Source organism: Apus apus, chromosome 6, assembly GCF_020740795.1.
Source record: "Apus apus isolate bApuApu2 chromosome 6, bApuApu2.pri.cur, whole genome shotgun sequence".
NCBI classification, from domain to species: Eukaryota; Metazoa; Chordata; class Aves; order Apodiformes; family Apodidae; genus Apus; species Apus apus.
The window spans coordinates 12,268-36,510 of NC_067287.1; the positions used below are offsets into that span (position 1 = coordinate 12,268).

Below are 24,243 nucleotides of genomic sequence, written 5' to 3' on the forward strand. Positions count from 1 at the left end.
CAGAATAAGCATAGAAATGTGCAATTTCCATAGCATTCCATTATCTTTCAAGTCTTACAGATGACAGGCTCTCTCATGTAATGCTAGCAAAGTTAACTCAAAATCATGTGAGTTCATTTTAGCTGTTAAGGCACATCCTTTCCTCCACAAGTTAGTTCTACATACTGTAACAAACTGAACTCGAGATATTTCAACATACTGGACTCTGCTAAGACATTGTTACTGCAGTAAAAAAAGCTAACATAAATACGTACAGCAAATACAACTCCAACACATGTATGACAATTTATTGTACCACCATTCATATAAAGCACTTAAATCCAAAATGGTCAGAAATCATCTTAAGTATCTGCATAAGAATTTACAAAGATTAGTAAAGATATACCACTGACTATAACCTTCTAGCTTTTCAAGTGTTAAGTTCTGGTAGATATCCATGTCTAAATAAAATGGACAATACCAGTGGAGATGCATACCTCTATCGTCTTTATTTATAAAGAAGTGACAACACTAGAAAACACATTATAACCAGTGCTTTGAACAGTGAAGGTGGGATCTAAAAAAGTCTGATTAAACTAAACAACCTTAGGTCTTTATCAAGTTGCATATCTGCCAGGAACGCTGAAACGCAAGTTTACACCTGCAATATTCCTTGGTGGAACAGCCACATAATATCAAATATAATCTCCAATTTCCAAATCGGTACATAAAAAAAGCCATCACTAAGTATCAGAAGACCACTGCAAGTTCTTATTGCTTTTTGAGTTAAATAATAATCTTCAAATAAATGAGAACCCAAACAATCTCTAGAGTAACTTCCTGAACCCACTGTTTGTTCATTATCACTGGAAGCAATCAGTTGTTTTATGATGCGGCAACAGAGGCATCTAAAAAACCCCAAACAAAACCTATTGATTAAGTACATGGACATCCCCCCCCCACCCCGCTTCCCACCCTCTCCCTGAAACCCACTATAACCACTTAGTGCCAGTAGAGGAGCAAAACTCAATAGACAAAACCAGAAATCTGACTACAGTAAGAAGGAAACATAAAAGGGAGATACAGCTTCCTTACACGTTCAAAATCTGGCATCTTCCAAAACCAAGCACATCACCCTCATAATTTAAAAAGGGAAGTTGCTTTGTATGCATCTAATTCTCACACATACTGAGTAGTTCTCAAGTCCACCGAGTTCCACTGTGCGGCAGTTGATTTTTAATTCAATAATGCTTCAAAAATTACAGTAATAATTCAAAGCGCTTTTTACTAAGGAGAGGAAAAAAACAAATGCATGTTGATGTTCTTTCCAGTTCAGCGTTTCTGTAGCAATTCCATTTGTCTCTTGCAGCATGAGAGTTCTACCAGCATCAGTCTTCAGAATCATCCTCGGAAGCTGTAGGAACAACACAGTATAATCAGAAGCCTTGACAAGGGACTGTGAAATATGACCACTTCAAAATGAGTAGTGGGAATACAGGTAATTATATTAAATAGCAGACTGCAATACCCACCCAAACCTTGTGTAATTCTATAGCTTAATTTTAAAATGCATAACGTGAATGCAAATTACAGCATTTTCAAATCAAAACTCAACATTACAAAATGTAGTGTCCTCCTGCTGATCTTCCTCAAAATCAAAGGAAGAAAACTTAATTCTGCCAGAGATTCAACTTTCATGTAGTGCTTACAGTGGCTAGTTCCAACAGTAGTCAGAGGAGAACATAATCAATCCATGACAGCAGCACGCAAAATAAGAGAAAGAAATCATTCAAAAAATTACCAATTTGGATACTAAAATATTCTAGAAGAGTTCAGCAGTCTAAACAAACCGAAAGACTGAAAAAAATGAATGTATCTGTTGTTCAATTCAATGAAGTCAGGCCTAATTGGAAGCAGCTCCTCTCTCCACTCTCATTCTTTCAGCATATGCAAAATGAATATAAAGCCCACATACACATAAGATTTTGCTGTTGCAAAGTCAATTAAAAGACAAACACACACTTCTCAACTATGACAAAAAAGTCAGTACACACACCTACAATATGTTTGTCAAGTGTTAACTTGTCTGAAAGAGGAATTTAATCTGTACTCTTAAGAAAACTCTGCAGTCAAGAAAGTAATTACACTCAAGTAACTTGTTCCATCTCTGAACATGGGAAGAAACATGGTCTGTTTCCTCACTTCTCCATTTCTTAGAAGAGAAATGTAACTGAAGTAGCACCAATAATAAATTTAGAACTCAGTATTTCTCATCTGCAAGTTAGATAAAGCCTGAATCAAATATAGATTAAATTACTGTGTACAATGGTACTCATCTTCACTCTAATGAGGATGCACAGAACTTTGTAATAAATCCTGAACTCCAGTCCACCACTATCTGTTCTGAATGCAGAAATAATCATCTGTTCCTTCAGCTAGAGCTTAGACACCCCCCCCCCCCCATTCCTTATCGTGCTCCAAATGCATCCGTTCTGTGCACTGAAAATCCACTTTGAATGCTGACAGACATTCACATGCACACTTCTATTGCCTATACACCAAACACAGAAATAATACTTAGATTCAGGGTACATTTACCAGAAGTCATCGTATAGTTTTGAATTTAAGCTCACTGAAAAAGCCATTAGGTGGAAAGTAGGCTAGCCTTTTGCCAAAATTGACAACTGTTAAATTTAATTCCTGAAGTTCAACCAAGGAATATAGACAACCAAAAAGTATGCGTGGAGAGGAAAAAAAACAGGGAGAAGAGGGCAAAAAAAAGAAAGGGGGGAGGGAAGGGGGAGAACAGGAAACAGCAAGACAAGTATGGTCATTTAAGTGCAGTGAAATTCAAATGTTTCTTTTCTACTAGGACTCACTCAAAAGGCTACCACCTCAAGGTCACCACCAATTCCTTAACCATGTAGTACCAGAATTACAATAACCAAACTGTAACTAATGAGGAATTTTGTTATCACTTGTAGAAAACACTTCTGTGGTCTAAACAACTCTATGCTGTTGGGAAATCAATCATGGAAAATTAAAAACAGTTCCCCTGAAAATGGAAAAAGCACTGCTGGGTGAAGTCAAGTTCTCAGTAATTAAGTTTGGTATTATGAATCTTGGCAAGGAGGATTGTACTCATTTAACTTTGAGTTGATCTAATGGGAGGGGAGGGGAAGAGGGGAAGCACCTACTTTCAATATCTTCCATATGTGCCTGAAGAGTTCTTGCAAGGTTAATAAACTAGAAACAAGGCAGAGAGAAAGTAGTTTAAAAGTTGCAAAGTTATCTGCAGAAATTTGCAACAAGTTAGCAAAGTTTTCTTCACTTTTTCTTCACTTTTTACATCCCAAAGCTTCATTCCAGATGGCAGTTATTCAAACCCATTTGCCCAGCTTACAAAAAATCAATGCAAAATTTAATATAAATCCCCACACATTAGACTTCATTGGCTACTGCAAAGTTATTTAAACCTTCACTCTATGTTTCTGGTAGTAGTTAGTGGCATCACTTTCACGTTCTACAGTCTGTAAAACATCATTTTTGAAAGCAGCACATCAAGTGCCAGTTCCACAAAAACCATTTCTACATAATCATAAAAACATAATCTGTAAGGACTGCATTAGTTAGATACACTTCACAATTAATACAGCAAAACAGAGCTCTCTGACTGAGTAAGGTTAATGAAAAATGCATGAATACACTTAAGATTTTAACTGTAAATAAAAAGCTTAACACAGGATTACTATTGGGCAACAGTAAAAGCCAAAATCCCCAAGAAGACTAATTCCTTAGGGAACTCTGAAAGTCTCAGCCAAGTGTTTTTTTGTCAGTGCCAATCTACACCACTGTTCCAGTGACTGTTCAGATTTTGAGGCATAGCAAGCGTCAACCAATGAGAGTATCACAGCTCAGCTGCCTGCTCCGGACCAAACACCCACGCGTGCTCTCGCTGGTGGAAAACGCAGTGTCACACACTGGGGAACACCATGTCTGATGAAGAGCCAGTCCAAACGTCTCGCTTCTGCAACACACTCAAGGCTAAGAACCTGCACTGGATGCTGGCTACTATTAGGTTATGTATCTTCTGTGTCTATACAGTTGTAGCAGAGGAAACTGGACTTCTCTTTTGTGGATCGTAGAACACAGGCTCTACATGAGATGTGTACAGAAAAGAGGACCACTGTTCTAATGCAGTAAGAGATTAGAGGACAGTTGTGCCTCTATCCCAAAGGCCCAGAACTAGATAGCAAATGTTCCAACAAGCACTGGACAAGGTTAATATTCTCAATTCTTTGTAAGTAATTAAAAAAATAAGTCACCTTTTCAGGAGGTCAGTTGACAAAGAGCACTGATTCATAATCTAGTGCCAAACAGATGTGTAGAACACAGGATTTTTGACTGAGTCACTATGCAGGAATAACTCTGTATGATGATCTGTTACTGGTAAAACTTGCACTTACTACACTTCTGATCCCAACCATTTCATTGACAAGAATCCAGCCAAATACAACTAATAAGAGTTTTGACTAATGCCAGAACATCATACCATCGCTAGTCAGTTCCAGAATTTAAGATACAAAGTACATATTGAAGTGCAATCCAGCAGACAAGCATTGCAAGGCCTAGACCCTGGTAGTGAAGACTGGCATAATGAGAAAACTAATCAAACAAGACAGTCCAACTGTGTGTTTCGTACAGCGGGACATTAACCTTCCAGTTCTGCATAAATTCACAATAATGACGACAACATACAAGCAAAACAATGAATTACCAACAACTGTGATAAAAATTATTTTGCAATACAGGAAATGAAATAAAGTAATACCTTGAATTTCAAACCAAACATGGTGTTACTGCATTGACAAACCCAGACCGTTTTAGACCTAAATTTGTTAAATGAGCATGCTTCTTGTGCATCTAGCTCCTAGGTCGCTGCAGATAACAAACCTAGTTTCAAGCTCCTTGTTCAGGCAGTTCCTGCCATAAAACACCTGGATACTTACCCTGACACGTGTGCTGGCCTCACTTGCAGTTCCCAGCATATCAGAAAAGCGCTGCTCACACAAGTGTAACAACACTACAAGGTAGAGACCAGAGCTGATGAATTCATAGTCTGCCTTAAAGGAGATCAAAAGAAACATTCAGAATGTCAGACATGCCAGCCTATACGATTCAAGTAGTAGAACAAGAAGTAAATTTTACTAGAAACATGTTTGATCTCTAGTTGTTTCAAGAGAATTAGGAAAATGTAATACTAAAAATTTTTAATTACTGAAAAACTATTTATACTTCTGGACCTTCCCACCCACCCCAGACCTGACACGTTATCCTTAAAGACAAATGGAAAGAGTTCTACAAATAAAATCTCAGTCAGCATGATTAGTCCATAGGAAGGAGCCTGAGAAGCAGCATACTATACTACTGGGGAAAAGAAAACCAACAAACTTTGCTGGTTTCTTTTCAGTGGTCCCAATGCTTTACAGAAGTCAAAAGAGAGGGAAATATTTTAAGGAATTATTTAATGTAACTATGATGTTACAAATATTTTAAGGAATTATTTTCCCCGCTAAGGTACAGAAAAACTTTCAAAATGCTTCTGCGGAACCGGTCATTTAGAGACAATTTAGGAAAAAGTTTCAAAAGCTCTTATTTCTATCTAATTACAGCAACAGTAACCAGCAACCAGTACTGCTAAAATATAAGATGATGGCACTCTTTGAGACTTTCCAGAGTCTTGGGGGAGTGACAGGAACGAAGAGGCTGGTGTTTGCCCCAAAACTGGTGTCACTTTGTATGTTCTTTCAACTTCTGAGATAGACAAATTTTGTTCTTTCTATAATCACATCATACAACCCAGAGAGTAAGAAAAATCCTCTGAATAAAGTTCATTACAGTAACTCCAGTTTTTTGTTATTTATTAATTTTTAAATACTACACAATCAGTAGTTCTATGTAATGTATTTTAGGTAACAACAGTATTGCTAATGGCCCTTTAACAGTAGGAAGCTGTTACTTTCTACCACTCTAAAGTAACAAAACAAGTTTTTTAAGTTATGTTTAAAACAACTGCTCAATTGCATTAAAAAACAGCTAGAAGCAAAGATGATTCACAACTTAATGTGAAATTCAATCTAATCATACTGGTATTCACACAGCACCTATGTGGCAGAGGCACTGGACTGCAAAGCCAGGTGACAGATCTGCAACTAAGAAAAGGCAAGAGATATATTACACTTACTGAAAGCTCAGCTATAGGAAGCACAGCAGGAAGAAAGAATTTGTCTGAATACTGAGGAGAAAAATCTGTTCCATGTTGACATTACTTAATGTACATAATAGTCCTGAAAATATACATTTTCCTTCTCTAAAGAAGAGCACTCTTCCAGCATTAAACCAACACTTACAAATTAGGCAAAATATACTAACTTGTTCATTTGCATGTGCCCTATAGAGTTCATGAATGTCAAAGTCTTCTAGATTCAGATTCAACTTCTCCTTGCACAGTTCACAAGTTGTTACTGCTTCCAAAGAAGAACCTAGTGGGAAGGGGCAGGGGGAAAGTCAGTGTCAAGTTGCAACAATCTGTAACCTAGGACACAATTATACAAGAATTACAAACTATAATTCTTGGCTGTATTTTGCAGAGCAACGTTAGAAGAAAAGAAAGCCTCTAATATGAAAGTAGCGGCTACTGTCAGAAATTAAATGCTATAGAATGTTTATTCTCTATCCAGCTATGTATATTTTGCCTCATGGTCCTGAAAACTATAGCTCTTTGATACCTCTTGAACTCAAAGTCTGGCATAAAAATCACTGCTTGGGCTGTTTGAGTTTTACAGTGTACTCTGAATACACACAAAAGCAGTATTAATTATAGAATTGAGAATCATATAATAAATCTACTGGAATAGCTTGAAGTTATTGTCAAGAGTAGTATTTTGTCTTAAAGCTGCTTCATAAGTAGCAAGACGAACAAAGAGAGTTTATGGTGGATGTCTTATGTAGTTAAACACTCCAAAATTACTTTATCCTAGAGGCTGAAGCGTCTAATACATCCCTACTCTGATAGGGATCCTCTGATACAGAGTAAAAAAAATTAACAGATGCTAGTGCCTACCTCTGGCAGGAAATCTTTCTACAGATAGCTTACTTACAAGCTGGTCATGCAATTTATTACAAAAACATTTGTATAGCGTGCATTTTCTGAAGTACTTCAACTGACTTGAACAGGAGCTAGTTTTTTTTTCCTGTTGTGTTTTTGGTCGGTTTTTTGTTTTGGTTTTGTTACAACAGAAAAACATCTTTGGAATTACGAATTCCTATCACTCTATTACAGTGAACCTGGGTGTGGAAGTCTTGCAAAGTAGAACCACATGCACGAGGAAGGGTGGGTAACAAATTCCCCCAAAGTGGTAGAGCAGCTCTAAAGCTATACATCTGCAACATTATATTTTGTCTAATACCTTAGTAAACAATCCCCAAAATGTAAATCTCTGAATGACAAGTACAGTTGTTGGAACTACTCACATGACAAGCTGCACAGATACACAATAGGCTTGGAAGCACAACACTGCTGTTTGTCCTCAGCTGCTCATTTTTCAAATACTTTAATATTAGTATGAGTAATTCTCCTGATAAGCCTCCCAATGTAACTGGAAGTCTACCCTTGTCTCGAGCCTGCTTTACCTGAATTAATCTTGGACTGCAACCATTTTTTCATGCACTCCTGGTGAACATACTGCAGACTTCCAGTACATTTGCACGGCTCTATTAAAAGGTTGTCTGAACTTGCAGAGGACATCTGACAAATTCTGCATAAGTCACCCTCCTCATCTTCAGAGTCTTCTAAAAGCAAGCTGAACAGGAAGGAATATCAACAAACACTGTCACACATTTCACACAAGAGTTTTTATAATGACAATTCCATTCAAGCTGTTCACAAAACAGGGAGTACTAAAACATGTTCCTCTAAATACAAAACTGAGAACATAGGTGACACAGGACTGAGCTGCCACCTTCTCAGAAGGAAAGTTTCCTTTGATATCATAGTTACAGAAAGTCCTCTCATGCTAAGTCAGGTGCATTTTATTATCTCAAAATAACAAATTAATTTACCTCTCTTTAATTTTCTGCAGTCTTTCTGGATCTCTTGAAGGTGGTGTCTTAGACTTGCCACTTTCTTGTCCATCAGACTGATTCCAGCCAGAGGGAATAATATCTACAGTTATCATAAGATTGTCAGACATACTGCTTCCTAATGTTGGAGGCACTGCAAATCGAAAGAGAGAACCAGGCAGAATTCCAGAACTTCTCCTACTGTGGGCTGAATCTGGTGGGGAGGCAGTAGCTGTAGGAATACCAGGTACTGCAGGTGTTGGTGGTCTGCCCACAGAAGCCCGAGGAGGGCTATCTGATGCTTCAAGAGAGGTCTCCTCACCTGACTCTCTCCTTCTGAAGATATGTTGTGATCTAGCAGTTGTGTCAGAGGTAGAGATCCTTGCAGATTCATCTCTTCCTTCTCTTCTTCTTCTGGAAAAGAGAGGTGTACATCTGTTCCTCAAAGATGATGATAACCAGGATCCCGTGCTCCTACTTTCTGAGTCTGGTCTGTAACTTTCCCCATCAGATTCAGAGTTATGATTTTGTGAAACTCCTGATAAACCCCATCTTCTTCTAAGAAAACTAAATCCCTGAGAAGCTTCAGATATCTGAAGTCCTGGAACTTCTGGAGTTGCAGCTCCATTACTGCTGGACAGAGTAGAAGCTTGAACTCTTGGGACCACTGTTGACTCTTCAGAGCCTAATGATCTTGTATGCAATGCGTCTTGGCTAGACCTTCGAGAGAAAAATGTAGATGACATACTAGAGGCTAAACGAGAAAGCAGCTGCCTAGTCGTGCGCCTCCCTTCGCTGTCAGCTGCTGGCTCATTCAGTGACCTCTGAGAAGATAAAACCCTTTCAGAACGGCTAGAGGAAGGAGTTTCATCTCTAATGGCAGTAAAAGGAAACGCTGGCTGCATGCTCCTCTGGGGAGATTCTAATTCATTTCTCCTTTGCCTTGAAGGGTAGTTGGATCTTGAAGAGCTCACGTTAGAGTCTCTGTTGAAAAAAGTTGGCTGATGATCAGAAGGCAACTGGCGGTTCATGGATGTACTCAGCCTCAAAGTGCTCAATGAATTCTCTTTCGGCCTTGCTCCCTCTGCATATGAAGAGGCAGGCCTGTCTTGAAGATCTGCAGAAAAGCAGAGGAAAGTACTATGACAAAATGTGCTCTGTGACATTTCAGATGGATAATGTGTACACGCAGAAGTTCATGATTTCATGACCCTTACTCAAAATTGTTTCAAATTTGGCAGAGACATAGACTGGCAGAGAAGTAGATTCCAGAGCAATATTAAGTTTAAATTTACTTAACAGGATACTACAACTAGACTGAAACCTAGACTGATTTCAGTCTGGTATATTCATTTGGAATCCTAACACCCCCAAAATCTTTAGATTATCAAGGTATGGCCTCCTTTCTCATGTGCAAATATGACAATTCTGACCATCTGTCAGAAGCTATGTAAGAACAGAATCTGAAGAAAGAATAGGAAACTATATGCAATACTATTCATAACTTACAGGTCCATTCTGCCTCTAGGCTGAGAAAGACAGGTTAATCAAAATTTCAGCAATGTAACAGACACCAGGGCACACAAAACAAACATAAAGAGCTGCAGGTACAAACACTACTTAAAGGTAGCATAAAATTGACTTCAGTTAACAGAAATTGTATAGTACCTAAATTCTATGTGTATGTTACTAAACATTTTAAACCAACAACTCAAAAATAAAAATAATACCCTAGAAAGACCATCATTTCACTGCTCCAGCCCTAGAGGTTTATCTAGCTATTGTTTTATCAAATAAATGCAACAACTAAGTTAGTTCATATGTTCAGCTTTGCAGCTGCCTTAAGTCCAATCAGACTGAACCATTCTTTATTAGTAACCTCATCTGCTCTCTCAATTACCTTGATTACCTATAGTAAATTAGATAACTATTGACATTGTTGTGTCTTCCCTTGCTTTTTAAGAGTATGTTTGACCACTCCATGCTTCCCAGTGGCCTGCAGGTTAAGCAAGACAGTTCTGCCCCTCTGTGCTGGTGAGAGCCCACCTGGAGCACTGCAACCAGCTCTGGAGTCAGTACAAGACAGACACGGACCTGTTGGAGCAGGTCCAGAGAAGGGCCATGAAAGTCATCTGAGGACCGTATAAAGAAAGACTGAGAGTTGGGGTTGTTTAGCCTGGAAAGAAGACTCCAGGGAGACCTGACTGTGGCCTTTCAATACTTAAAGGGGGCCTGTAAGAAAGATGGGGACAGACTTTTTAACAGAGCCTGTAGCGATAGGACAAGGGGTACTAATTTTAAACTCAAAGAGGGAAGATTCAGACCGGATGTAAGGAAGCCATTTTTCATCATGAGGATAGTGAAACACTAGAACAAGTCACCCAGAGAAGTGGTTGGACAGAGCTCTGAACAACCTGATCTAGTGGAAGATGTTCCTGCTCCCTGCAGGGGGGTCGGACTAGATGGCCTTCAAAGCTCCTTGCAAACCCAAACCATTCTATGATTCTTATAAGCATATTTTCTCTATATACTGTGGAAGTACCTCAACTGAGAATGCTACTGTAGCTGAACTGTGGTTACCATTACATGAAGCACCTGAGGAGGCTAACATCAGCTAGTCTCCTTCCTCAAGTGGCTAGATTTGAAGCAGGGGGAAGAGGAAGAAGGAGCTGAAGCCTGTTCTCCTCATAAGAAGGGAAGCTTAATATCTTAACTACTTAAAAAGGTAGGAGACAAACATGAAACCTCTCATATTTGTCGTTTTGGTGTTTTTGTTGGTTTGGGTCTGTTTTGGTTTTTCTTAATGGGTTCTGCATGACAATCACTATTTATTGTTGAAGGTGAGGTTTACACATTTGGCAGATTCTAACTAAAGAAAGACGTACACAGATGCCAAGCATCTGCCATATGGTTTTAACTACACAGTGGAGAACACAGTTGGGAGTTAGTTTTATAGCACTTAATAGTGCCACTACTCATAGAAATGCAGCATGGACAATACACAGCAAGATTGTCCACCCATACGTTTCTCTCATTAGGCTCTACCAGGGAAACTCCAACTGTCCACTTATTACAGAAATGTAGAGTATGATGACATTAAACCAGACTCTACCGGGAAGGCAAGACTGCAGGATGAAATCTGAAGCTAGTTTTTATATTTTCTGTGTATCTTCTATGCTTGTAAAAATGTTATTTTTTTTTAACTTGTGCATTATAAAATGCCAGTAATACACGTGCAGAAGGTGGCAGATCAACACTGATGACAACCTGCTCTCTGAGACAGTTCTAAAAGGCTACAACACTCTTAACAGAAAGTGAAAATGACAGTGCAAGCGTCTGTACTAGTCCTAGCAGTCACCACGGAACAAAGTGCTCACCTCCTGTACATCATGTGCTTCTTGACTTTTATTTTCCATGGTCTAGCAGTTTTTCCTAATCAACACTCAAGAACCCAAATGGAAAGGGACAATACGATACAGGTACCATCATGAAAACCCTTTCCTGAATCAAATTAACTTATTTCTTTTCCCTAAATACAAAGAGATCTTAAGTTGAACAAAAATAAAATAGGCTCACTGACTATTCACAGTAAATGGCAAACACCAATACTATTTTCTTATGACTAAATGCATTTACAAGCTACACCATGCATATATCCTTTGATGGCTTAGCCAATGCATGGGAAGTGGCCAATCAACTTTATTTAAAAGGATATCTTAAAATTAAAATAAAATAGATCTTTTGGCTTTGCATTCTGCAGAAAATATTAAAAGAATATGTCAAGAAACTAGCAGGCATGCAACCTATGGGTTTACAAGCTTGCAGGTGTACAACACATACATGTTGAAGATGGAAAGTCACTGTCTCTGTAGCTGTGATCCACCAGGTTATTGACAGACAGATCTGTTCTTCTTTCCAACTCTCTTCGCTCTCTCACCAGCTCAGTTCCAAGAGAGCCAAGCACCACTGATGAAGATCTAGGAATCCTACTGTACCTCCAAGGGGAATCTAGGAAGAAAATTTTTTTAAATCCCCTCTATTTGCAATAATTTAAAAATCCATTAAAGCTGGTACTTATGCATACATTCTAGTTATACCATATCAAGGACCAGTTTAACAATACCAATAAGCTGATCCACTAGCCAGCTGCCAAGTTAAAGCCAAGAGAACTCTTGCAGCACTCTGCTGATGCTGGCACCTACCTAATCTTGCAGTGAGTTAGTTCTGAGAGCTAACCTGGAAGAAAAGTAATGCTTTTGTGATGAGTCAGGCCCATTAACACTCAATACAGGACAGGAGGAGGAAGGGCAACAGCATCTTGCTTTCTAAGGGTAGTTAGTTATTAAACAGGCTTCACAATAGGGCTAAATAGCAGCTTAAGACTTAGTAAATGTTGCCATTCTAACGTTGCTGCTTAAATGCTTCTAAAATTTATTTTCCAGAAAGACAGAAGAAACTTAAATGCAGCTTAGACATCTTTAAGAACAATGACTAATACTGTTCTCACTCATAATGCACAGTAGAACACTTCAGTTTAAAAAGGGATCTTGTTTTTTGCAAACAGCTCCAACAGCTAAACAGGGAACTGTACATGCTTTACCTATGAACAAAACACATTTCAAAACAGTGTTCTTTAATGGCTCTGAAAAATTCACCTTTTGTTTTATCGCTAACTTATAAATCTGTATTTAAGCATGAACTGGTCAGCTGTGTGATGACCAAGCCATCTAGAAATGGAAAGACACAGTCCTACAACATAATGAGAAATGTTAATGGTGGTCATTTTACTAACAAAGAGTAAGAAAGCATCAGCAATACTGGGTTTTCAGCAAGAATTTAACTTTTATTTGTATGGCTGTGTGGTTCCATAAGAGCATATAAAAAGAAAATGGACCTGTACTCACAAGGGTAATCTGAATGCATCTATCGATCTGTTTCAAGACATTCTAGAAACTTTTTCTATACAAGTTTTTGACCATTATTTCCTGACTTCTAGACTTTCATTAGCATACTTACATCTATCCAGGTACCACATACTTACTTACTGCTTTAATGAAAACCTCAGGTTTTCCCTGAAAGTGTTCCCACTGCAGAATGCTTATTTTTGCCTGGCCAGCTAGGAGGAAATTCTTTGCTGTGAGGGTGGTGAGACCCTGGCCCAGGCTGCCCAGGGAAGCTGTGGCTGCCCCATCCCTGGAAGTGCTGAAGGGCAGGTTGGATGGGGCTTGGAGTAACCTGGGCTGCTGGGAGGTGTCCCTGCCCATGGCAGGGGGGTTTGGACTAGATGGTCTTTAAGATAAGATCCCTTCCAACCTAAACCATTCTAGGATTCTGTGACTCTATACAATGAGTTTAAGCCCTGCTAAATAAGAGCTCTTTCTTCCCTGACTCCTAGCAGCAGAGCTCTAACCAGCCATGACACTGTGCTTCTTGGAACACAGAACTAGGTAAGGAAAGATTTCCTTTCTGCTGTTCCTGGCATGTGTAGATTTGCCAACACAATTTGACTCATGAAATAAACACATCTGTGCTTTCTTTCTTTCCTTGAAATCTTAACCAATTAAGACATATTTGAGCCATGAAGTTTAGCTTTACTGCAAATAGATTAGGTACAGGTAATAATTTTGAAATTACATGAGTACAGCTGGATTTTCCCAAAAACTTCTTAACAGCATTCTCAGTACTCTAGATACTGCTATCAGTGTGAACATACTCTTCTGTCAGCCATAGGTTTCAATATTTAAGAACAATAAAAGCGTAACATTCCAAAGCAAGTATTAAAAAACTTGATATTACTCATCAGACAACGTTCATGTAACTCAGCTCTAGTAAGACAACATCTCACCTGAAAAGGGAGTCAAGCCATTACTTCTCACAGAAGAGGTAGACGTGCAAGATAGCTTAGGTCTCTTTGAATCACTGTCTCGCTGCTGGCTGTGCAGTCTGGAATACGCTCCCTGAGTTCTCTCAGACTCACCGTAACACCCAGATGTAAAATGAGAGGAAGATGATGCAGACTGAAATAAAAAAAAAAATATTACAGACACGGTATTTCAGATGTACATACATTGAACAAAAGTGTACAGCAGGTAAGAGTCACAAAATAGTAAAGAATCAATTTAGGATGCAAAACCTTTTTATTTAAAAATAATGTAGGATTTATTCTGATGGAACAAGCTGAGTATCAACAGTGTTAATTTTGCCATCTGTAGGAATAGAACATGTATGAGATTCTAACCACCCCCTCCTTTTTTCTTTTTAAATGGATACTTGCAGAGCCACTATCATTTCAAATTTATTTCTTAGTTATTAGTAGAACTAATCAGCATTATTTTCAGCCTCTGAATAATTTCTTAAACCTGTTATCCTCTGCTTGCCCTCCATCTTAATAAGAGCTACTTATCTGGAAACTCTACTGTGAACTCTTGCTGCCAGCTGTTCAGATTGGAAAAGCTAAGGTAAACCCCCAACCTGTTTATTTTAAATTTTTATTTTAAGTATTAGACATTAACAATTCTCACCAATCTGCTTCTGCTTCCCAAAAATCTTCCAGAATGTGGATGATCAAGTGTCCCTGAGTAGCGAGTTGGAGAAGACGTTGTAAGCTTCCAAGGAGTTTCATGGGCGTCTCTTTCTCCAATTCCCCAATCTCTACTGGAACTATTCAATACACTGGATTCCTGGAAAACAATATGTTTATCATATGCATTCTGTAATTCAAAATTAACTCAGTATCTGATCTGAATATTGAAATCAGAGAGAAGTGCAGTACTAGCAGACCTGGAAACCTTTCACAAGAAATCTCAAGGGACACCCAAGAAGAAATGAAACGGACTTACAAGAGAACCACTGGGAAAAGGAAAGATTTTTTTCAATTATTTTCTAGCAATTATCATCTTCTTTATCTATCCTTTCATTTGACTGTGGACAATGAAAAATTGAAGTTTAAGGCTCTTCAGGCATTATCCCAGCTTAGATACTAGTACTTAGAATCAAGGATTTGCTTTCAGGTGTTAAGTTAAAAAACCCACCTATGTAGAAAGAGTGTCCATGACAGTAAAAGTGCCACAGCAAAACTGGGGTTTTGGCCACTAAAGCACACCATCTGTCTTGTCCTGGTCATCAGTTTTAACAAAGGAAACAATGGGTGCAAAGGGGGAGGAGAAGAAAAATAATGTTTTACAGCTATTAACCGATAATTATTTTTATATGAGGAGCACAATCTGCTCTAGTACAATAGATGGACAACAAACAAACGATGTCATCAGGTTATTCTTCCTTAAAAAAAACCCAACAAAAAACCACAACAACCAAGCACACAACAAAAACACACAATGAAGCAAATTACACATTATCTTCTCAAGTCTTAAACACTCCCCTTCTAGCACTGCTTAAGTTTTTTATTTCTCTGCAGTCTATTCTAATAAGCCATCTTTGTGCTATTGGTAGGGAAGGCTTGCAAATTATTCATTATTAATTCAAATTACATTTTGTTCAAGTAGTAAAAATACATTTCCATTTTTCACTATAAAATTGAAACCTGTGTCTCTACTTTTCTTATTCAACAGTAATCTTGAAGACCACCATAAAACAGCAAACACGGGGTACAAATCACTTTGGGCTTAAAAATATGATAACTAGTGTCAGTACTGGATTTCAGCGCAGATGCTGAATGCAGTTTGATACGTATAACAAAACAGTCCTGTGAATAACCAGTTTGCTCTACTACCTCAGAACAAAGTGCTCAAATTATTTGAAGTCTGATGTCTGCAGGGCAATAACTGTACCTGTTTTGTGTTTTCCCTTCCAAGGAGCTTGATCTTTACCTCGGCTACACAGGCAAGCTTCTAATAATGAAACTGGAAATTGTGTAACCTACAAATCTGTCCAACTTTAACAGCACCTAAGGGAATGAGGTTCTACATTACTAGTTTCACTGAATTTCAATCAACAGATGATAATTAAGGAAAGACACTGCAATTTGCTCCAAAGAGTAGTCATTGAAATTAATACAAATAATAGAAAAAACAGAACTCCAACCATTTTATTACAGAGTTTTTAAATTATAATTTTCCCAGTCTTTCTATGAACTATTAATACAACTACAGTAATTTCTGTCACTATTTCTTAAAAGTTGTACTATCACACAACCATGGAATCACCAAGGCTGGAAAAGACCTTTAAAATCTCAGTTTGCTTCGTTCCTTCAGTTCAGCTTAAGATTTTTTAACATCCTTTGTCAGAACTTAATTATTAAAGCATTACACCAGGTATTCCGCTTTTAGTGTCTATTTTCAGTAGCAGAAAAATGTGACTGGAAAAATATTTAAAACCATTTTTATACATTACACTTGACTCTACAACTCCATTAAAACAAAACAAACTGTCAATTTATCACAAAATGTTTAATAATGTTGTATCATAAAGCATAGGAATATTTTTCTCATACCATTACACTAATTTGATTTTTGTATTGTAAGTCACCTAGAAACAACACTATGTCACATACGTGACATTAGTTTATTATTACCCTGCTTGTTATGCCTCCTCAGATGAGCAGAGGCTCCTACTCAGACTGATTTCAGAAGTGTATGATATCAGAATTCCTACCTACATAAAAAAAAGGGAAGTGGAAGAAACCTATCCAACAGAAACCTTTCTTTTTTATTATGCCCTAGTCAAAACCAAATACTCAAAAGTTTGCCTGCTCTGTCTCCAGAAGTTTTTGAGTTAAGCTATCATCAAGCATGGTCTCTAATTGTAAAAAATACTTCATATTCAAAGGCTCCTGAATGGATTAACAAAGCAAAAATGCCTGCCCATTCTATTCCTATCTAACTGGACTTAATCTTATTCAGCTATTTGTTTCTTCTTGCCGAAGCCACTTGCAATCTGTACCTGCATGCAATAATGGAATTTGCTCCTAACAGCTCAGTAAGTACCAAAGGTTAGTCAAGAGAAGGAGCTTCTATATCCTGTTATCACTAAACTCTAGTCTTGTGTAAGAAGTTCTCAGACTACTTTCTATAAATTGGTGTGGGAAGAAGGGATACAACATTAATCTCCCACTCCCCTCTCTTTTAACTGGAAAGTGTTATACAGATCCTTCCTCAGATTAGAAGCACTTTGCTCAATGGGAAATAGTGAAAAGACAATACACAGTGCAGTGAACACACTGCAGTTCACATAATAAATGAAATAAAGTGCATAACCGTCTCATGTTATTTTGTAACAGCAGTAACACATCTAACTTCACAGCACCAGTTAAGCTCAAGATCAACAGCTTACAGTGATATGCAGACTGTCCACAAATCCCTACAGAAGAGTAAGACTACCTGATTTGATTATGCTGAGAAGCCAGCCAGTGAAAAATGTGTAGGAATCCAAAAAGCAAAAACGACTGAAGACTAGCCTTAGACCATCCCTATAGCCTATATACATGTAATTGTGCTAAAAATAATTTATGCTCTATTACTTGTAAAACTTTTTCTGGAAAAGGCATTATATAAGACAATGTCCCAGATAGCTGCTCAGCAGGGACCAAACTCATAACCATTTTGTCAAAAAATATGAACATTCAATCATGGAGTTAGGTTTCTGCATTTTCCAAGACCAAAACGGGCTTACATTTCTGGGCACAAAACTGAGGTGCTCCTGCTGACAGGAGCAGGAACAAAATGACAGTTGAACCTAACATCCACCAGTTGTTTCAAAGTGCCCAAAATAATTCCTGAAGTAGTTTAATCTCTACTTCCCATAATGCGCTTTCAAAGGGAAAGCATCTGCAGAGAGTAACTTCGTACCCTTGAGCATGGCTCCTCTCCCCCACAAAAGCAATTTGGTTAGTGTGAAATCTTGCATCTGAAACAGCTAACGTCCTTACCCCAGTGTGCACACAACTTTTACTACAACAATTACTGCACACAACGCCTGGCTGTATTAGCACACTGTCACGACAGGCTGGTGTAAGCCTCATGGTCCTCTTACCTTCATAACACACAAAAGTGGGTGCTGCAGTGCCACTCTTGGAACTGCAGCATATTCCTGTATTTTATGCACCATCCACACACAAAGTGTAGTGCCCTGTACACATAAAAATGCAAACAAAATCTTCCCTTTCCCCTCAACCAAAAGCCACACATAGCCAGGTTTAAGACTGCAGTGAGTAATGCCAGAACAGTTCCATAGTATCAGTGTGTCCTTCGTTCATTGAGCAGCTGATTTTTTAAGATGCAGCTACCAACAAAAGCAGGCAAAGATGGCAGACCTAGAACTAGCAGTTCACACTGCAGAACACTGTCACTGGCCAGTTAAAAATCCTTGCATTTTAGAATCTTAGTTTTTGTTCACAAATGCAATGCCCTGGGTGGGACTTTTCCTTTTATTTCTTTTTTTGTGTGTGTGTCTGGGTTTTATGGTTCTTCTTGTTAAAAAATACACATTACATTCATTAATACTTACAGAAAGAGACAAAACAACATTACCTGGTATCCAGATTCTAATGTCCGTGTAGATTCTCTGACACCATATGCACCAGCTAAACTGTTTCCAGTCAATGTTCTAGATCCTAGTGAAGCACTGGAGGCCTGGACAGATATCCTTCGAGGAATTCTTGAGGGTTTTGACTCCATTCTTCGTATCCTGTATAAGGATGCACTGATTATTTTTTCTTTCAGAAGCAGGGACCTACATGCAAAAGACACACAAGTCATTCTGGATGTATCATAACATGACTCACAGATAAAAATATTTATGCAGTGCATTGGTCTGACTTTGCATCAGTAAGATGAGGAAATCAGTTCATACCCTAGTTTTTGTAACCTCTTCTTTACCTCCCTCCTATTCCACTTTAGAAAACTAGAAATGTAGCCCCTTCTGTTATACTACTAGTGGGACTCCATTAAGAACTCTGCAGCACCAGTATTAAGACAAAATGAGCCAGGAATCATGGAGAGAGCTCTCAGATTTCAAAAATACGTATGTATTTTTTTTGTTAATGAACTGCATCTCAACACTTGCAGAAGCAACACTCATGACACATTCTTCCAAGTGAAAACTATGAAGTTTCACCCTCCTGTGGAAAAAAGTACATCTACAGTCCAGCTGCCCTGAAGAAATATTTAACTTTCCTTAAGACAACTCCATGAAAATTAATGTATACAAAACAGCGTATGTTGTCTCACAGGTATATATAAAATTTACCTTTGAGTTGCCGAGTGTTTGGGTTTTTTTTTTCACTCTTTTGGTATTTCTAGACATTTCAAAAGAGATGCTGGTGCCTTTTCTGCATCAGAAGTGATCCTGTAGTCATTCCTGTCCTTGACTTAACATTGCTCAAAAAATAGTAGCTTACTGGTTGCTAATATTCACAGATTATTTTCCTCAGGATGTCACAGACAGAATCAGACCACAAAAGGTAGTTCTTAAATTAAAAATTTAAGAGAACTCAGTATCCTGAGTGGTGTGGTGCAGGAAGAGCAGCATAACTAATTCCAAAACAGATGGCTGAGAACTCCACTGATACAAGGTCATTTGCAGAAGTTGTACAATGTTTTATTTAACCACTTTTAATTCTGGTCTAACATTCTGAAAACAGGAATAAACTTTATTTAAAAAAAAAATCAATCAGTAAAGCACATTTTTTTCCACACACCAGTCATGGTCATCAGTCTGAAAAGCTGCTGCATCAATCCTGATACTGGCTGCAGTTTCAAATTCAGTTCACATACTCAGGACTTTAAATCTTAGCTGGAAGTCATGCTGCATTACATCTTCCACCTAGTAAAAGCTAATTTGTACAGAATTCCATGGACAAAACAGTTAAGGACAGCTAAGTTAATTTCCTTAACAGAAGTTTTAAACCACCGTTCTGGTGCATTTTCAGCTGCTAGCTTTACAACACAGGTCACAACATAAAGTAGTCTAAATGCTGAATCTCGCAAATAGAACTTTTTTTTTTTTATTTGGAAAAAAATTATAAAGCTTACCAAGTTTAAGTGAATGTTTACATTCATGTACAAAAGAACGACTGAGTTGTATTAGAGAGAAGCACACCAGCTTCTAGACTATGCTTCAGACATCAGCAACCCATTTCCTTTAGTCAAAGACATCACCAGTTAAACAAGATCAGTTCAGGACCCTGAAATTTTCTCTTTCCTAACTTTGGATTAGGAGCCTGAAATCATAAATTTGTTAAACTTCCCAGATCACATTTGAACCCCTAAGTAAATCTTGAGCAACTGTACACAATTCTCAAACTTGTAAATTGATATTGATAAGAATGCTCTAAGCAGCACTCCAAAGTACCAAACACTGTCAGCTGTGGAAGTCTACATGAAATTCAGTAAGGACAAATATAATAATCTAATCTACACCACTTCAGTGGATGATTTGTGCACCAAAATCTAACAAACATATTGATTTATATTTGTAACATTAGATAAAGACACTGTAGTGATGGCTAATTTAAGCTTTAGAGTAATCTGCCACGAAATGTACTGCAAGCTTGTCTGAAGCTGCAATGAGTGTGAAAAACTATTCAAGTTGCAAATTGTGAAGCTAAATTAATGTCACAGTAACCTAGACTAGGGTGTATGCTGGACAGCACAGTTATAGGTCTTGATGAGATCTGACATCCAAAGCACTGTTTATCTCTGTTTTACCCTGATACAAAACATTAGGGACAGACACACAGAATAATGGATCCAATTCTGTACTATTAAGTACTTGAAAAAGAGAACCAGCATTCCCACTTTTGTTAAGGATCATCCTGCTTCTGGATAAATTTGCTTCAGATAGGTGTGGAACCAGATTAATTAACATAGATAAAAGTCAAACAGGCATATGTAGAATACACAATGTCTAAATGAACCAGGTGAAGAGACAGAAGTGTAAGAAGACTAAATTTGAGATCCTCTAATACTAATAAAACTGCTTATGCACCATCCACAGAATAGACAAAATTAGAGGATTCAGATAGGAAAGGACACAGTGGAAGACTGAGGACACCAGAGCCAGCTACCTCTGTATGCAGAAATGAAGTCTAAGATTAGCAATTGCTTCTACAATCATACATAAAAAGGCACAAGGCTAATTTTATCCACCAGTGGTAACCCCCAGAGGACAAGGTTATCAATCAGCTTTACATTGTAAATTAGCACAGATTGTGAGTTCAACCTTAAGTATGTCAGGATGATACCATGGATAATTTTCTAAGAGATCTTGCAGAAACTATACACAAAAAATGTGTTAAAACAAGATAAAGGCATAACACTAGAACATGCAAAATTGAATGTCAGTTTATCCATACACATTATGACAAATTTTTTAAATACAACTGTTATTTTTTTCTGCAATCCTGGCCTCAGCCAGCAAATGTGATGAATTAAGAGCTTTGTAAGAGCAGGCATTTGACAAGACAAATCCTGCCTTGTTTGATGCAGAGGTGGTTCTGCTCGTCTAAGGTAGATACACAAGGTCAGACAAAAGTTCTGCTCGAGGTAACTGGATTTCATCTTTGCCTTTCAACAAAGGCTCAGTGCCATGAAGCATGTCATTCAGATTAATCTTTTTTTAAAAACCACTACACAAGAGCTCTTTAATTGCTGGGCATCCATCACAAAATATACTTGGAATCCAAGTAGCAGAAATCACGGAAGAGTATATCTGCCAACTGAAGTCAATGGAGCCATGACTTGAATATATTGGACAGAATCAGCTTTTAGGCATCTCAACTTTGGCTATTAGCACTAGTAGGAAGTCTTCTGGGGTTTTGAATTCTTTGAAAAGCATTTAAGCACCATACCTGGGAAGCCTGGAAAGCTGGCTTGGATACACACAATACACACACCAGGCTTGTGCTGACCATAATACCACAAGGAGGTGGTCAAGGTGAACATGCTAAGCTGTCACAGAATACAGGACAGAGCGAGACAATACCTATCTGCAAGGGGGATATAGTGTTTTTATAGGTTATTTCCAAATGAGAATGGTTCTTTTTCACACACAGTATCAGCATCCTAAAGGTTTTTTTGAATGAGCACAAAGACACTCAAATTAAAACCTTAAGCATTTTGTTTACCCACACAGGAATTTCAACTAATCCCAAGTGGTAATTAACAGACTGTAATGAAATCTGTAATAACAAACTAGTCACCTCCATTTTCACAGAAGGCAGAGAGGCCAAAAAACACTTACATGACTACTCAGATGAATTTATTTATTTATTTAATTTAAAAAAAATCTAAGTTGTGTTGCAGTCTGAAATGATGTAAAAGCCTGTGTTGCTAAAAAGGAAAAGAGCACCTTACAAAAATACCACACCTGCTGTGTCCTCAACACACTATTTCTGGCAAAATACTCTTCTGGCTTCTCCATCGTTTTGACACTACTCACGCTGGTATCAAACAGCAGATAAATGAGAAAGGAACAGCAGAGTGAGAGGCACTCTTCTCGTTAAAGCAACACATTTCATCAGCTCATGCCGTGTTATGCGACTTAGCAATCAAAACCTCATAGAAAAATCTGGAAACAACTTTTGTGCCTCCTGGAATAAGGGACACGTGATGCCTCTCAAGACTCAGTAAGAAACCAATTTCTGAAAACAAACTTTTATTTTAAAATTATACCTGGGAAACAGATAATCGACTTGAAAAGGGAGGTGCTGAACAGCCTACTTTGAGTACAAGCCTCAAATGTCCTGCCCTTCTTGATCTGTCATCCCTCCAACTACATTATAAAACATTGACTACAACTAGCATAGCCACAGCAGAGATAACGAGAGATAAAAGACCCAAGACGTCTTTGCAGGCAGGCAGTATAATCTCAAAAGGTAAAAGTAACACAAACGGCAAATACTTCAAATAGAAACCTCTCTCTCCTCCTCTCTTTTACCTTGACCCCCCCCCCTCCAATGAGAAACAAGGGGCAATTTGAGTCATGTCTACCAATAAGAGAAGCCTTTGCTTGCTTTTATGCTTTCCACTAACAGCTTAAAAGGTTCCTGTACCCGCAGTCAGAGAAAAGCACACACTTCACTCCCGGATCCTAAATTGAAGTTTCCTTCACTGGAACCATGTGGTGACTTCTGCCTTGAGCTTTTATGTCTACAGGTTTGGGGTTTTTTTGTATGGTTTGATATACAACTGTTCGTCAGACTTTCTCCTGAGCAACCTGAGATCATGCATCTTCCTCAGTGTATACTCACAATCATGTTTTTATGACAAACAAGGAGCAGAGTCTACACAATTCTCAGTCCGGGTTATCTTCTCAACCTTCAATCAAGGAAGACTGACTGAAAAACTCAGCAGCCTCTGAGGAGTCCTATGAGCAAGAAAGATACTTGCAAATGCCGATCGTCCGCCTACCCTGCAGCAGCTGGTGTCATGACGCTGGGCCGTTCCCCCAGACTGGAGCCAGCGGGCTGCAGACAGCGGGTACTCCGCAGAGCCGCTCAAGAGGACACCGCTCCCTCCTCCCCAGGCCTGAGGGGAGAGGCCCGGCCTGCAAGGCCCAGGCCCCGGCCCGAGCCCCCGGCCCGCCCGCGCCGGCGCTCCCGGCCAAGGCCAAAGCGGGGGTCGCGCCAGGCCGAAGGGCAGCGCCGACCGCTCCGCCCCGACCCGCAGGGCAGAGGCTCCTCAGAGCCAGCAGAGGAGCGGGGCGGCAGGGGTGTCACAAAGCTCTTAGAACCATAGAACCATGGAATACGCTGAGTCGGAAGGGACCCACCGGGATCGTCGAGTCCAGCTCCTGCCCCCGCGCAGGGCACCCCCACAATCACACCGTCTGCCTGACAGCATCATCCAAACGCCCACCGAACCCGGGCAGGCTCGGCGCTGCGACCACTCCGCTAACAGGAGCGGCGTCCAAGGTGCTTCGCGGAGAGAAGGGCGGAGGAGCCGGGCACCCGCCCCGAGACAAAATGGCTCCCCCTGCCCTGGCGCGGAGCCGCCGGCCCCGGCCCAGCGAGCAGGCCCGCCCCGACACCGCTAAGCGGCCTGTACTCACTCTCACGGCACAGCCCTCACGACGCAGACATTCGGGAGCTGAGGCTCTGCCGGAGGGGCCGGGCCGGGCCCCGGGGCCGCCACGCTGCGCCAGCCGCCGCTCCCCGCAGCACAATGGCGGCCAAGCGGAGCCTGCGCG

The 24,243-nt window shown here is 39.3% G+C and overlaps 1 protein-coding gene across 4 annotated transcripts; it reads right to left on the bottom strand.

Moving 5' to 3' along the window:
• Positions 1–260: 260 nt before the first annotated feature.
• Positions 261–24,243, bottom strand: MARCHF7 (membrane associated ring-CH-type finger 7). Of its 4 annotated transcripts, none has more exons than XM_051623012.1 (11): positions 24,106–24,243; positions 18,585–18,786; positions 14,622–14,780; positions 13,946–14,117; positions 11,941–12,108; positions 8,423–9,217; positions 8,101–8,254; positions 7,672–7,841; positions 6,412–6,521; positions 4,989–5,102; positions 261–1,393 (listed from the first exon to the last, which is right to left on the bottom strand). In XM_051623012.1, exons 2-11 carry the CDS (start codon positions 18,729–18,731, stop codon positions 1,232–1,234), a joined length of 2,151 nt encoding a protein of 716 aa, XP_051478972.1. In that variant the 5' UTR covers positions 18,732–18,786; positions 24,106–24,243; the 3' UTR covers positions 261–1,231. The 4 variants fall into 4 exon arrangements, with proteins under 4 accessions (XP_051478972.1, XP_051478970.1, XP_051478969.1 ...); XM_051623010.1 differs by adding an exon at positions 3,177–3,225 and having other exon boundaries at positions 8,101–9,217; XM_051623009.1 differs by having other exon boundaries at positions 8,101–9,217; positions 18,585–18,741.